General features: G+C 39.5%; 1 protein-coding gene across 2 annotated transcripts in view; it reads right to left on the bottom strand.

The window, feature by feature from the left end:
• The window catches only part of mtmr7b (myotubularin related protein 7b), an 89,536-nt gene that overhangs the window by 38,231 nt on the left and 35,297 nt on the right, over positions 1–16,008 (bottom strand). For both annotated transcript variants that reach the window (XM_069924563.1, XM_069924562.1), the window contains exon 7: positions 12,874–12,923. In XM_069924563.1, the coding sequence (XP_069780664.1) occupies positions 12,874–12,923 (50 nt within the window). The remainder of the gene's footprint in view (positions 1–12,873; positions 12,924–16,008) is intronic.

The raw sequence follows: 16,008 nt of genomic DNA, 5'->3' as shown, positions 1-16,008 counted from the left end.
AGAAAACTTCTTTCAGCAGGAAGAATAATATTAGAATCGTTGGTCTTAAAGAAGGAGTGGAAGGAGCGGAACCTATCCACTTCTTCCAGGAATGGTTACCTAAGATTTTGGGCAAGGAAAATATTGGAACACATATCAAATTCAAGAGGGCACATGGGTCCCTCATGCCGCATCCTACATCATACCAAAAGTCATACTCTGTATTGATTAAATGTATAAGATACCAAGACATGAACAAATACTGAGCACAGCAGCAAAGGGAGCAAAAGCAAGTGGAAGACCACTTGAAGCCGAAGGAGACAAAGTACTATTTTACCCAGATAAATTATAGTGGATTACATACATACACACATTTTAAAACAGATCTTATTTGAAATACTGAAGAATTCATATTCAGTGAACTTTACAGAAACAATGGAGAATGCTAAGCACATTTCACAAGTAGATGTTAATTGAAATGATGTCATGAAATAAATAGACATTGTCTTTGAGGAGACAAACTGGCTGTTTGCAAGTGCCTACAGAGTGCTCGCGGAAAGGTCACTTCTGGGTTTCGTTTATCTAAGATAACCGATGGGAGAAGAAGGATAACTCCTGTAGTTTGCTGAAGAAGGTGGAGGTTTTTGCAAGTCTGAGAGTCACATGGGCTTTCTGGCAGTTGGCAGTTGGGGGGGGGGGAGTGAGAGAGAGAGAGAGAGAGAGAGAGAGAGAGAGAGGGGGAAGACAAGCTCAACAAGCTCTCTCAGCCAGTGCATGTGTGAGACACTGAAAGAGGCCCAACCATCACGGTTGTAACAAGCCAGGAAAAGCTGGTTGGAAACAGAAAGCTCCAAAGTAGCGGATGGCTGGAAGTGCTATCTGTCTGATGTTTCTCTTGGAATAAGAGGAACAGAACGGAACTCTGTGGTGGTCGCCTGAAAGAAAGTGGTTACCATCTGGAGAACCCTGATGGGGCAAGTTTCATCAGCAAGACATTGAGGTGACTAATGGTGGTACCTCAGTTGTGGAAATCCTGGAACAACAAATCTCTCTCTGCAAACCCTACAAGAACCTTCCTGAGTGGTAAACATTTAGCTTTCGAGCACCAAAGCCTGGTGAATGTTATACATGTTCAATTCTGTGCACAGTATAAGAATTGCTTGCATCCAAAGAACTTGGAAGAAGGAGAAGTGAGATTGAACTGTGAACCAAAGTACTTTTCTTAAATTTACATACACATTATATACTTACAGTTAGAATTCTGTTTTCATGTTTAACAAATTTTGTTCAAGTAACTACTTGTCTTGGTGAATGTCTATTGCTGCTGGGTTTTGGGGTCCTTTGGACTCATAACAATGATAAAAGATATTTTTCAAATCTTAAATGCGCAACAGATTTTGTGAACAAACTGCCAGAACATAAAGACTGATGTGGTGTAATTAATTTAAAAAATGTTTTCTTTTTTATTCTTTTTATGTCTTTCTCTTGTATATAAAGAATGAACTATTATTTTGGGAATACTCTGGGGGTGGGGGGGTGGTCAGGGATGGTGGGTGTCCTGGATAAACTTGTACCTCTCACTTTGTTCGTTTTAGATTGGTCACAGTGTTTGAGCTACCGAAAGAAAACAGAGACACACACCGAGAGCACTTCAGTTTATACAAATCTTTATTACTAAATCTAAAGCTGATTTCAAACTACAATATGCAAGCCCTTCCCAATTATACTTATCAACGCCTGGACTGGTCCCAACTGCCGAAGTGATGCAACGACCGCACACTTGTAGTAGGTTGTTGGGGCGCTGGTAGCAGCTTCTCCACCTCCGCCAACCGGGACGTTGGTTGGACTCTAGAAGTTCTTCTTCTTGCTGAGAGACAATTCCACCCCTCAGAGAGTCTGAAACTTCAGCAGCGGGACCACGGCTTATATTAGACATTCTATCTTATCACTTTGAATACAATGATTTACTTAGCTTCAAGGCCTCACCTGACAGTCTGCGAACAACAATCCCATCAATCTCAAACAGCAACCGGTTAACAAGCAGGAAGATTAAACATTCTTGGTACCAGATGTCTTTTTGTCAGATAACTGCATCTCTGGGCCCCATAGTGGAATTTAGCTTATGTCTACTGATTCCTACATTATTCTCAAAGTAGGTTACTGATACTCAGCTTTGCATAAGCAAAAGCATGGTTTAAATCCTCCATTACAGTGGGGACCTGATTTCTTTCACATCATGTGTGTATGTGTGTTTTTTGCCACAATCCGTAAAATGGAGGGGGGTACTTTCTGTAACACTATTATCACACAATAAAGGGGGGATTTTTTCTATCTTACAAATATGCTATTCTTTTTATTTCCACTTTATTACTCCTTTCTTTCTTTAATTGGGATTGTCAGAGACCATGCATTTTTCCCCAGAGGAAAAGGATTGATGGATCTAAGAGGGGAGGGGTGTGCAAGGAGGGGACGGGGGGGTGGGGGGGGGGGGTTGGAGTAGAATTTTGCTTGATGAACCTCTGAGGAGATGAGTAATACATTGAAATTTATTAGTTTTCATGGTAATGACTTGAATGGCCCAGTGAAAAGAAAGAGAATACTGACACATATTAAAAAAAAAGGAGATGACATGGTCTTCCTCCAAGACATTCACTTAATTGAAAAAGAACATCAACAATTAAAAAGAGACTGGGTTGGTCAGGTCATAGCTCCCTTGTTTAACTCAAAAGCAAGAGGAGTAGCAATTTTGATATGGAAAAATCTTCCAGTTAGAGTACAAGATGTGGTTATAGACCCTGCAGGTAGATATATAATGGTACACTGTCAGATATACACAGAATCCTGGACCCTGATTAATTTGTATATTCATAAAACATCTTAGTTGGAGGGGATTTTAATTTTTTCTGGATCTGGTTCTAGACAAATCAACAAGGGCAGTAATAAGGATAAAGGTGGCAAAAGCTACCTTGGTATTAATGAGAGTACTGAATCTCATGGATCCCATCCAAGGGAAAGGGATTACTGCTTTTATTCAAACAAAAATGATTCCTACTCTAGAATAGATTTGTTTCTGTTATCAGCCCATTTATGGAGATCATGGAGATGGATATAAAGCTAGACTTTTATCAGATCATTCACCTCTGGTATTAACAATTACAATACCAGATAAACAAAAGACGGTGAATAGATGGCATCATAATTCATTGCTGTTGAAAAGACCAGAGTTTTATTAGTTTATAAGGGGAAAAATTGAGATATTCTGTGCGACCAAATATAATCTACTACTGATAAATTTATTAAATGGGATGCTTTAAAAGCATACTTAAGAGGACAAATAATAAGTTATACTTCAAAGATTAAGAAAGAATATGAGGGAGGTGGAAGAATTGGAAAAGGAGATACTTTATTTGGAAAAGGACCTTCAACAAATGGGTTCTGAAGAAAAACATAAATTACTCATTAATAAAAAGCTCAAGTACAATACATTACAGACATACAAGACAGAAAAAGCAATAAGAAGAACTAAACAAAAGTACTATGAACTAGGGGAAGGAGCCCATAAGATTCTCTCCTGGCAGTTGAAAGCAGAACAGGTCTCAAGAACATTCAATGTGGCAAAAATAGATACAAGCAGGACTTCTTATAAATCGCGAGAAATTAATGAGGCCTTTAGACAATTTTATTCTAAATTACATCCATCAGATTCTCAAGGAGATATCAATAAAATAGAAGAATTCCTGTTAAATAGAAATAAAGGAGGCATTGGGCTCATTGCAGGGCAACAAGTCTCCAGAGGAGGATGGATTTCACTCTGAATTTTATAAAGAATGTAAGGATCTTTTGATACCTCTTTTTATGGAGGTGATAGATCAAGCAGCTGAAATACATGCTCTCCCAGAATCATTCTCAACAGCAATAATTCTGGCAATACCTAAAAAAGACAGGGATCCATTGAAACCATCATTGTATAGACCTCTTTCATTATTGAATTCAGATTATAAGATTATTGCCAAACCTTGGCAAATAGATTGGTTAAATATTTGCCAAATAAATACAGGCCAAAACAGGCTTTGTGAAAAAGAAACAGTCTGCTGATAATGTAAGCAGGCTGCTTAGCGTAATCAATCTGACTCAAATGAGAGGTGATCTAAGTGTAGCTGAGGCCCTGGATGCAGAAAAAAAGCATTTGATAGACTGGAGTGGGATTTTTTTTTTAAATTAAGTGCTGGAAAAATTTGGATTAGGGCAATTTTTTTTAAATTGGATTATAGTATTGTCTCTTCTCTTTGGCTTGGCTTCGCAGACAAAGATTTATGGAGGGGTAACGTCCACGTAAGCTGCAGGCTCGTTTGTGGCTGACAAGTCCGATACGATTAACCTAAAGCCAAGGTTGTGACTAATAGACAAATTTCTTCAGTATTCCCATTAACCTGATCTAGTAGATCTAAAGAAGTCCATTATGTCCAGCTCTCTTTATTTTGACTATAGAACCATTAGCAGAAGAAATTCAGTGAAATCCACACTTTAAGGGATTCACAGTCAACCAGAAGGAATACAAGATGCATTTATTTGCAGATGATGTACTGATATATTTGACAGAACCAGCAACCTCATTACAAAAATTGTGCTCAAGACTGAAAGATTATGGAAAAGTCTCAGGTTATAAAATAAATTAGTATAAAAGCGTAATTATGCCACTAACAAGTGGGGATTTTAGCCAATGTCAACGAACTACTCAATTTCAGTGGCCGCTAAATGGGATAAAATATTTAGGGATTAGAACAGATAATTTACAGAATTTATATAAATTAAATTAACTCACCTTGCTTAAAAAAGTTGAAGAGGATTTGAATAGGTGGATGGCTTTACCAATAATATTAATTGGTAAAATTGATTGTGTAAAAATGAACATTTTCCAAGAGTACAATATCTCTTTTAGACACTGCCCATACTACTGCCTCGGGTTTTTTTTTTCAGGATTTAAATAAATGTCATAAAATTTATTTGGGATGGTCAGAAGACTCAAGTCTTCATAGAAATATTAACATGGAAGTATGAGCTGGGAGTTTTACAACTCTCAAACTTTAAAAATTATTATTGGGCAGCCCAGATGAAATTTGTTACCTCCCTATTTGAGGGAAGAAACAAGCCTTCATGGGTGAAAATAGAACTGCATAAAGTGAGAGAGAGGATAACAGAGGATTTTATATACAAATAGCATTCTAAATTAATATCTGGTGAGAAAGAAGCCCACTTGTTAAAACATAATTAATATTTGGTACAAAATAAATGATCAGATCTGGACTGGGTTATTTCCAAAAGCATGCCTGACTCAGAATAGGTTCATACCTTTAACAATGGATAATAAGATTTTGGATACCTGGTCCCCGAAAGAGATCAGGTATATCAAGGACTGTTATGAGCAGAGGCAACCAATGTCATTTAATCAGTTTAAAACTAAGTATGGTATAGTTAATAATACAATCTTCTCCTTTTTTCAGTTAAGATCTTATTTAAGGGACAAATTGGGGCCAACAATTATTCTATTAAAGTGCAGTGATGTGGAGACTCGAGGGAAGCACAAAGAAATTCTTCCACAATATATCTCTTACTTCAAACTGGAACCCCCAAACAGGGGGCACATAAGTTTAGACAGAGATAGGAATCAGACTTAAATATAAGAATCGGTGAACAAAACTGGTCGAATTTATGTTGGGACGGTATTACAAACAATAAATGTCTCCTCAAGATCTAGGTAAGTCATGTAAATTTGAAGGATGTGGAGTAGATGATGCATCCCCAACAATTCCTTTCTTTCTTCTTCCTTGGGGTTTCTTCTTTCCTTACTAATTATTTCTTTTCCTTCCTTTGGGAGGGTGGGGGATGGGTGGAATGAGGGATTATAGTCATTATGATCACTAGCTCTTTTTTGTATTTGAAATATTCTCTTTTTTTCCTTGTTGATTGCAGGTTTGGCTTTAAAAAGTCTAAATAAAATATTTTTTTAAATAATGCCTCTTCAACCCAAATATGAATATAAACTAATCAAAGGGCTCTGACTAATTGTGAAAACAAAACTGATATCCCATCTTCCAAATTCATACTTCTTTTGTTGAAGACAACTGTAAGAGTATTTAACACAAAAATTTACAGCGTAATATTTCACTGTAATTATTTTTTCCAAAAATAGATTTTGTTCACAATATATTGTTTATAAAAAGGAAAATCAAAGTTGCTTCACACCCTTAGTGTCGTGTCCATAAATTCCTGTCATTGTTCATACACCCTCTATTTGCAACATTTCCCCCACTGTGGCACCTTGTTGTTACTCCCTCTTCTGTTTATTGAGGGGCTTCCCCTCAGTCTCAGCCCCTCAATGCCCAGTTAAAGTAGACTGTGATCCTTCCCCACAGCATTCATGCATTGACTGTGCTAAGTTTAAGTGCTTACCTCAGTAGGTACTCCTGCAGCCTGGAATGTGCCAGTCAGCAGCATTCCCTTACTGAAATCTCCATGTGCTGAAAGACCAACAGGGAATCTTTCACCAAGTTGAAGTTCTAGATATCTGTTTCTGCTTGCATCCCCAAGAAAAGCCCATAAATCAGATAGATCTCTATCATGCTGTTGCTGGGGATGAACCATGACAAGGACCCTTGCATCTTATCCACACACTCTTAACAAATCTGCATTCTGCAAAGAGGTGGCCAGATGTCCTCACTCCACTGCATTTGGGTTCAATGTGCATTGTGATAGATAATCATATTGTACAAGAAATGAAGGGCTCCTCTCACCGCCATCCAGGCCAAGTCCTCATGCTTGTTGGTGTGCACTGACGAGGAGCCATTCTACCAGATGACCTAAATGTTCTGCTCAGGAAACCACACCACAGTATCTATTGAGTGCTTGACTCTTAGTATCTGCAAGATGTTCCATGCTGACCACTGCCTGCAGTTGAAGGTGTTCAGTAAATTTTTTTTGTGCCAAAGTCCAGCTGACTGGGACACCGCACAGCAATGGGGATAGGCACATCTTTCGCAACACCTGGAACAGGTAGAACCTCAGCACATAGCAGCACTTGGTGCCCTTGTACTTTGGTTGCATGCACAGCCTGATGCTGATAAGCATGAAGGTGATCATCAGCATGAGGGCCATGGTGGGTCTGCCTTTGCCCCAATTGCCTGGCAATTTGTACATGCTGGCTTTTTGGACTGTTTCAATCTCGTGACCCCAAATGAATCAGAAATGTGGCGAATATGGTGGCACACATATCTGTAGTGGCAAACTGGCTCCACTTGTTATGTGCAGTCAGCAGAGCAGCCACAGCAAACATGGCGTTGTGGGTCCTTCCCTTCCAGTACAGACCGGAAGTATGCAAACACGCTTACATCAGCGTGATGCGAGTTCCGTGATGTAAGGGGAAGGCTCCAGAAGGCCTTAAAGGCTGCAGCGCAAAACTTGAAGTAAACTAGTTGTGCTAAATGAGCTCACAGCCTGTTGTCTTAGTACTTCTCCCTGTGCTCGCGCACACATTACCACAATGCTATCTTCTTCTTCTTTGGCTTGGCTTCGCGGACGGAGGGGTAATGTCCACGTCAGCTGCAGGCTCGTTTGTGGCTGACAAGTCCGATGCGGGACAGGCAGACACGGTTGCAGCGGTTGCAAGGGAAAATTGGTTGGTTGGGGTTGGGTGTTGGGTTTTTCCTCCTTTGTCTTTAGTCAGTGAGGTGGGCTCTGCGGTCTTCTTCAAAGGAGGTTGCTGCCCGCCGAAATTTGAGGCGCCATGATACACGGTTTGAGGCGATATCAGCTCACTGGCGGTGGTCAATGTGGCAGGCACCAAGAGATTTCTTTAGGCAGTCCTTGTACCTCTTCTTTGGTGCACCTCTGTCACGGTGGCCAGTGGAGAGCTCGCCATATAACACGATCTTGGGAAGGCGATGGTCCTCCATTCTGGAGACGTGACCTGCCCAGCACAGTTGGATCTTCAGCAGCGTGGATTCGATGCTGTCGGCCTCTGCCATCTCGAGTACTTCGATGTTGGAGATGAAGTCGCTCCAATGAATGTTGAGGATGGAGCGGAGACAACGCTGGTGGAAGCATTCTAGGAGCTGTAGGTGATGCCGATAGAGGACCCATGATCTGGAGCCGAACAGGAGTGTGGGTATGACAACGGCTCTGTATACGCTAATCTTTGTGAGATTTTTCAGTTGGTTGTTTTTCCAGACTCTTTTGTGTAGTCTTCCAAAGGTGCTATTTGCCTTGGCGAGTCTGTTGTCTATCTCGTTGTCAATCCTTGCATCCGATGAAATGGTGCAGCCGAGATAGGTAAACCGGTTGACCGTTTTGAGTTTTGTGCGCCCGATGGAGATGTAGGGGGGCTGGTAGTCATGGTGGGGAGCTGGCTGATGGAGGACCTCAGTTTTCTTCAGGCTGACTTCCAGGCCAAACATTTTGGCAGTTTCCGCAAAACAGGACGTCAAGCGCTGAAGAGCTGGCTCTGAGTGGGCAACTAAAGCGGCATCATCTGCAAAGAGTAGTTCACGGAAAAGTTGCTCTTGTGTCTTGGCGTGAGCTTGCAGGCGCCTCAGATAGAAGAGACTGCCATCCGTGCGGTACCGGATGTAAACAGCGTCTTCATTGTTGAGATCTTTCATGGCTTGTTTCAGCATCATGCTGAAGAAGATTGAAAAGAGGGTTGGTGCGAGAACGCAGCCTTGCTTCACGCCATTGTTAATGGAGAAGGGTTCATAGAGCTCATTGCCACAATGAATAATCTACAGTATAGACCAGTCAGACTCATAGCCTATTTATCCACTATACAAGCCTCCCATCATTTCAACAAGCTTGGTCAAAATGAAATTCCACTTCTTTTTCCCCTCTTATGCTTATCCAGTTTCCTTTTCCTTACTGCCATGCAATCCTTAGAAATGTGATTCTGTTATATCCCCAAATTTATTTTGTTTGATAACTATGCCGATTTCCCTCCAAGTTATCCTTTTGTAAGTGATTTACTATATTTTGCTCCATGCAAGAAATTACATGCTGAGTTTTTAAAAATTGCATTCCTTCTCTGCCCCATTAACAAATTATGAAAACTTTAAAAACTGTGGATGCTGGAATCTGATACAATTTGCAGAAAATTTATTGATCAATAATAAAACCATCCTTTGAGGAACTGAAATAATATTTTAGAATATAAAGTATTAAACAAGCATCTTTTCCTTTCTTTCTAGTTTTCCCTTTCCCTAATTTAAAAAATGAAAATGTTTTTTGATGTGATGGTTCAAGGTCAGTCAATGCCAGATCCCAAGATAAACATGATGTCCTCTGTTTGTTCAGGAAGCATGATTAGCGTAGTGGTTTGTGCAACGTCTTTACTGAGCAAGCAATTGGGACTAGACTGGGGTTCAAATCCATTGCTGTTTGTAAGGAGTTTGTATGTTCTCGCCATGACTGCATGGGTTTTTTCTGGGTCCTTCGGTGTTCTCCCACTGTTCTAAATGTACCAGGGGTGTAGATTAATGGGGTGTAAATTTGGCAGCACGGACTTGTGGGCCAAAATGGCCTGTTACTGTGCTGAATGCATAAATTTTTTTAAAAAAATTTTTTTAAAGAATAAAGTCAGCTAATGAGAGAACAGGGATCATTTAACTAATAATGCAAATCTGGGAAACCAAAAGTAATGCTTTAAGTATTTTTCATTTCTAAATACAAAAAACAACTTGTTAAACATTTCCTTTATCATTTCAATAAACCAGTGTGTGCATTAGCCCAATGTTAATGTTAAAACTTAACAGTTAACTGACAGAAACCTCTCAACAATTAGGAAACCATAATAGGTTCTTTGGTTATTGCCAGCATTCATTTCAATGGTTTCCCATTAATGTTCTTCAGAATATGCTCAATGCAAGAAGTTATTAAAGAAAACTTGTACACCATGTTTTATAAAATGTTACGGGAACTTTCATGCTGAATTTAATGACAACAAACATGCTTAGAATACAAAATATTTAACTTAATTCTTTGATCAATAAAGTGTTTACACAATCACATCTGCACACTCCACTTAAACATATCATAGAATTCCCAGACTTTTTGTATTTATCAAGATTTGGAAAGTTGCTCGCAAATGTGTGCAGACTTCTGGTAAGTTTATGCTAATAAACCTCTGGGTGGATTATCTCACTTGATTGGTCCACATTTAAGTAATCTTCTTTCAATTATACCTTCATTCGTTTTCTTGATTTGACAGAAATGACACAGTTACATTTCTTTTCCATTGCTAAGATTGTTTAAGATTTTCCTAGAAGTCTCACCTAATACCATGTAGGTTAAAGAGACATCCCAAGGACGGAAATGAACAGGCTTAATTTTGCCTTCTTAAATTTCCTAAATATATCCCTACTTTATTCAATTACAGCTGATTAACCCTGACTAAAACTAAATATTTTAATTGTCTCATTCTACCGTCACTAGATTTTTTTAAAGTTTAGTCACAAATTCAGAATTTATTGTCATGAACATGTCACAAAATTCGTTGTCTTGCAGTAGCGTCACAGTGTAAATATTTCTATAAACCACATTTCAAAATAAGTAAAAAGAGTGAAAGAAAAAGAAAAAGACAAAGTGAGGTAGTGTCTGTGGTTCATTGATCATTCAGAAATCTGACAGCAGATTTCAATGAGTGGTCGTCTTCATGCTCCTGTACCCCCGCCCCTGACCCCCCCCCCCATGGTAGCAGAGTGAAGAGGGCATGGCCTGGTTGAAGGGGGTCCTTGAGGATCGAGGCTGATTTATAAAGACACCATCCCTTGTTTGTACATGTTCTCAATGGAGTGAAGACTGATGCACATAATGATGCAGCCCGAATTAAAGCCCTCTGGTTTTTTTTCCTTGTCTTGAGCATTGGTACTTCCACACCAGTGATGCAACCAGATGGAATGCTCTCCAGGGGGACACCTGCAGAAATTTTTGAGAATCTTTGGTGACATACCGAATCTCCTCAAACACCACAAAGTATAGCCACTGGTGAGCCACCTTTGTGATTGCATTGACATGGAGGCTCCAGGATAGATTCTCAGAGATGTTGTCACCCAGGAATTTGAAGTTCTTGACCTTATCCACTGTTGACCCCTTAATGAGGATGGATTCATGTTTTGATTTCCTCCTTATGTTCACAATCATCTCCTTGGTTTGGCTCAGGATGAATACAAGGCTAGTAAAACACCACTCAACTAGCTGATCTATCTCCCTCCTGTACGCTTCCTCATTACCATCTGTGATTCTGTTGATAACTGTGAAAATTTGCAGATAGCATTTGAAGTATGCCTGGCCACATAGTCATAGGTGTAGAGTGAGTAGAGCAGAAGGCTAAGCACGCATCCAGCCTTGAGGTGCTTCTGTGCTGATTGTCAGTGAGGAAGAGACGTTATTTCTAATTCATACTGACTGAAGTTCAGAAGTTTAGGTTAAACTTTCAGTTTACAATGTCATTGCTTCACCCTCAAAATTTGCCACAGTGCATCCCACTGCTGGCACACATTAATAGCAGAGACTGCAAGTGGTAGAGACTTTCTCATTCATTTCAGTAATGGGGTGCCAACTGGCTCTCTCCTGAACTCTATTAATGGGCTACACTCATTTTAGTCCACTCTTGTTTCTATCCTCCACTGGCAGCCACAATGAAGTTTAATTAATGTTCCACTTAATCATACCCCCAGGAGATTGATGGTGGGAAACAGGTTGACAAATGCCGGAATTAGGTCTTAAAACTTAGGAGAAAAAGTCAGTAAGAGTCACAAATTTACATGTCATTTGCTAAGATTGCAATAATATTGTTCTGCACGTAGGAGTAGGAACTCAGTGGAAATACAAGAGACTGAGGAGGTGGACAAACGGAAAGATTCAATGAATGAAGTAAATAATTATTTGAAAGTTTGATGAAGATATGGAGCTGATTAGTCTTTTCAGCCATGCTTTACAAGCCTACAGGAAATATCTGAATGAACAAGCTCAGTTCATGGAAAAGGATCATTCTGCAGACTCTTTAGAAAAGGCATCTGAAAAATTCTTCATGTGAGGTTAGAATGAAAGCAGATGAATAGTTGGCATGTTTTCTCAAAGGTTTGACAACCACCTTGGCAACAGAGGACTGAGAGTGGCTATAAACTGAATGTGTTCTCCCTGGGAAAAACAAACTCATGTTCTGGTATTCTTGTTAATTATAATATTTGTTAATTATGTTGTACAGGATGCTCAGAACAAATCTAGACTTTTTTGAAGGCAAGAAAAGTTCAAGTTCACAAAGCATAGATGCTAGAAAATTAGTAATTAGGACAATATCGAACAAATAGCAGATGGATTTTTATATGAATACATTTAGAAAAATTAAGTTACAAATTTTCAAGCAAAACTATTCTGTCAGAGGTTACGAGTACAGCAGAAGGTGGAAAGAGTAAATCTATCCCATCTCAGTTACTTGAGTGTGGGATGCAATTAAAATGAATCATGGAATATAGTGTGTAATGTAACAAAATATGTACAGACAGGAAAATATTGATTCCATTTAGCATGAACTATTTACCAGATGAATGGATTTTTAACCCTTTGGTCTCCAGTTATTTTTAACATTTCATAATACATACTCCAGACTGGGTTGATGGGTATGAACACCAGTACGGACCAACTGGTAGGTAGATATAAAACCAGTCAAGGAACATGGGGACACTGAGTAGATGAACTTGTTGGTAGTCCCTGAAAACTGGGACATGGAATCCAAAGAATTAATGAAGCATATATTTCTTTCATCCAGTTTCTATTTGATTTTTTAAAACAATGCATATTTCCAAATACAGGAAACAGAATGTAAACATATGCTATGCTTGTGATTCCTACCTGTGGTTAAACTTGTGCCCAAAGGAAACCCAGTCTTTTTCAACCAAAACCTACACAAAACAAATTGTAATACCTGGAATTAAAAAGTCACAGAAGTATAATAACCAGACTACCTGCATCAAAACAGAACTTGTATTTGTAGATTTATTCAAAAATTCCGAATATCTGATAGCAATTTCTATTGGGTACAATATCAAACAGTGCAATTAAATCTATCTTGTCAGGATGGATTTCTCAATCAATCACACATTTCACTTTAGGTTACAGTGGTGCCATTAGATAGACAACACCTCCAAAATACCCCTTGTGTTTGCCTAGAAATCTTATAGAGCTTCAATCCACAACTCATCTATGACTGAATAATAAGTCGACATTGATCCAAATATTCAGATATATATAAAATATATTTATCCAATGGATGGGTTGATAGTTTTTTTTTGTTTCCAACAAGTGGATCCTTTAGGGTTCATTGACTTGCATCCTCTTGCCTGTTGGCTTACATCATTTGCCACAGGTGATAAGACTTCCATTTACGAGCATAAGGTATGTGGATATCAAAACACCTTGACATTAGTATTCATTACTACTATGTGGCAATGTGATGGGCAATTTGTCTCTGTGAGTGTGCATGAGTATCCAATCAGCACAAGATGTAGACATGCAGAATCATTTTAAATATTTGTGTTTGCTGGGCACGAACTGTGAAGCATCAGTGGCAAAGCAAAGGTAAAGTGGACAGCTGCAACATATGTGTGTGCAACACACATATGGGCCTGATGGCTTGAGGTGTTTGTTTACGAATAGGAGATAGCTTGTCTTCTTCATTTATCACTGTAGTTTATCAGTGTTAGAATGCTTTACATATTATATGCAGTCACTGTTACCTTCACGTGCCCAATTTGCAGCAAAATGATCTAGGAAAGAAAGTGGTTCAATGGCAATGAGGAGTTCAAACCACAGAAGACAGAAATATTAGATACATGGTAGGTGTGGTTTTACAACCACAACACTGGCCGCACTCCTACCAGCCTACTGCAGGGGGCAACTACTACAGGTAGGCAACCTGGGAGGCTGGCCCCACATGGCTGGCTGTCAATCACCGGCCTTTATATATACTCAAGCCGGCCCCCCCCGGGGTCAGTCAGACACAGGGAGCCAGCAAAGGACCGCCAGGCACACGTGGAGCCAGCAAAGATATTAAGATTAGTGCGTACAGAGTTTGAGCCTGTAGTACAGTCTTCTCGTGTTTTGTGTTTGCTTGCTGCACCACAGTGTAGGAGAAAACAGAGATTTAAAAAAAATCACAGGATGAATTTAGAAAAATTGAAGACAGTCGAGTATATTATACATCAGGAAAGAAAACCACAACATGGGGAATGGGACAAAACACTGAAAAGGAACAACACACAAATGCTGGAAGAACTCAGCAGTTCAGGCAGCATCTATAGAATTCAATAGATCATCAGAAGATAAGACAGGCTTCATATTCATGAAACACTTCATCAGGAAAAGCAACAAATGGACATAAGCCCAAATAAAAGGGTGGGAGATGGGGAGAGACAGGATCACAAGCTGGCAGATGATAGGTGAACACAGTCGGGAGAGGAAAGAAATGAGGGGGGGGGGGGAAAGTAAGTAGCCAGGAGATGATAGAAGGGCTAAGGAAGATGCACTCTGATAAGAGGAATGAAGGGAAGTGGTTGGGGAGCTGAAGGAAGGAATGTGGGTGATGGACAGGTGGAAAGGATGGGGGAGGGGAAAGAGAAGGAGGAAAGCAGCCAGAGGGATAAGAGAAAGCAGTGTTGAGAAAAAAAAGGATGGCAGTTACCATAAATTGAAGAAGTTGATGCTGATTTTGTCTGTCTGGTGGCTGCCAAGATGAAACAAGGTGCTGTTTCTCCTGTTTGAGTGTGGCCCTCACTTGGCAGCACGAACCCATTTTCAGACATGTCAGTGTGAGAATCGGAAGTGGAATTAAAGTAGCCGGCCACTGGGAGTCCCTGGCTCTTTTGGTGCCCCGGAGTGAAGGTGCTCAATTAAGTGATCCTCAATCTGTGTCTGGTCTCCCCGATATAGGGGAGGCCTCACCAAAAGCACAGGATGAACATTTAGTCACAGGTATAGATATAGAAGTGGAGTTCAAGGAAAAATATAAACATAGGGTTATCAGGAAGATGACAGACACTTTAATACAAGTGCATAAAAAGGAATCAAATGCAGATGATCAAAAATGGCAGAAAGATAGGGATGGGTTTAGTGCATTTACTCTAAGAGACTTTTGCATGATTGAGCCAAACAAGGAAATCTGCAGATGCTCGGATCAGGTGCAATTAACAAATGTGCTAGAGAAAGTCAGCAGGTCACGCATTATCCATGGGAAGGCCCAGGCCCAAAACGTTGGTTATGCTTTTCTTCTTATGGATACTGTATGAACTGCTGTCTTTCTCCAGCACATTTTAAAAAAATTTATAGTAATGCTGTAAGGTGGTTATAATATGAATGTTTGCTCTATGATGGCACCGCAAAACCGAACTTCATGACTTGCTCATGACAATAGATTCTGACATTTCTGCGGAGCCACAGCCATAATACTGTGTTGTAAAAGTTTCTCATTTTGTTCCATAACTTCAAGTTTCTGCCCCAGACAATTAATCTTCATCCATGAAATCTTTTTTTTTAAGTTTGGTCCAGTTTAGCAATGCAACTAAACTTTTCCATGCAATCTGAAGTGAATGCAAGAGAGGCAGAATAGAGAATCTGAAAGTCAAGAGAGACCATTTTAGATAAAATGATAAAAATGGTGGCATCATTGTGAAGAATTAATGATTTAAATACTTAACTGTGCATCTGGTACAACAAAATTGTCTCTCTAACTCATTGTGTCACATGAATTCTTAATAAAGATTAAATAAGCTTCCTAAAGAGGATATGGATATGATCACTGGCTTTATGATCATGTTCTTTTACTATCTCAAATTAATATCAGTGGTGCCAGCAGGGAGCCTGGTATACTTGTGCTTGGAACAGAAAAAGAGAAAAAAAAATTATCTAAGCTTCCGTTTCTTGACCAAACATTTAATTTAAAATGAATGTTTGGGCATGAACTTTGAATCAATACTACATTTAACCAATACA

This window comes from Narcine bancroftii, chromosome 3 (genome assembly GCF_036971445.1).
Source record: "Narcine bancroftii isolate sNarBan1 chromosome 3, sNarBan1.hap1, whole genome shotgun sequence".
In the NCBI taxonomy this organism is placed as follows: domain Eukaryota; kingdom Metazoa; phylum Chordata; class Chondrichthyes; order Torpediniformes; family Narcinidae; genus Narcine; species Narcine bancroftii.
The sequence above is the reverse complement of the archived record's forward strand: the minus strand, read 5'-3'. Positions and strand labels throughout refer to the sequence as shown.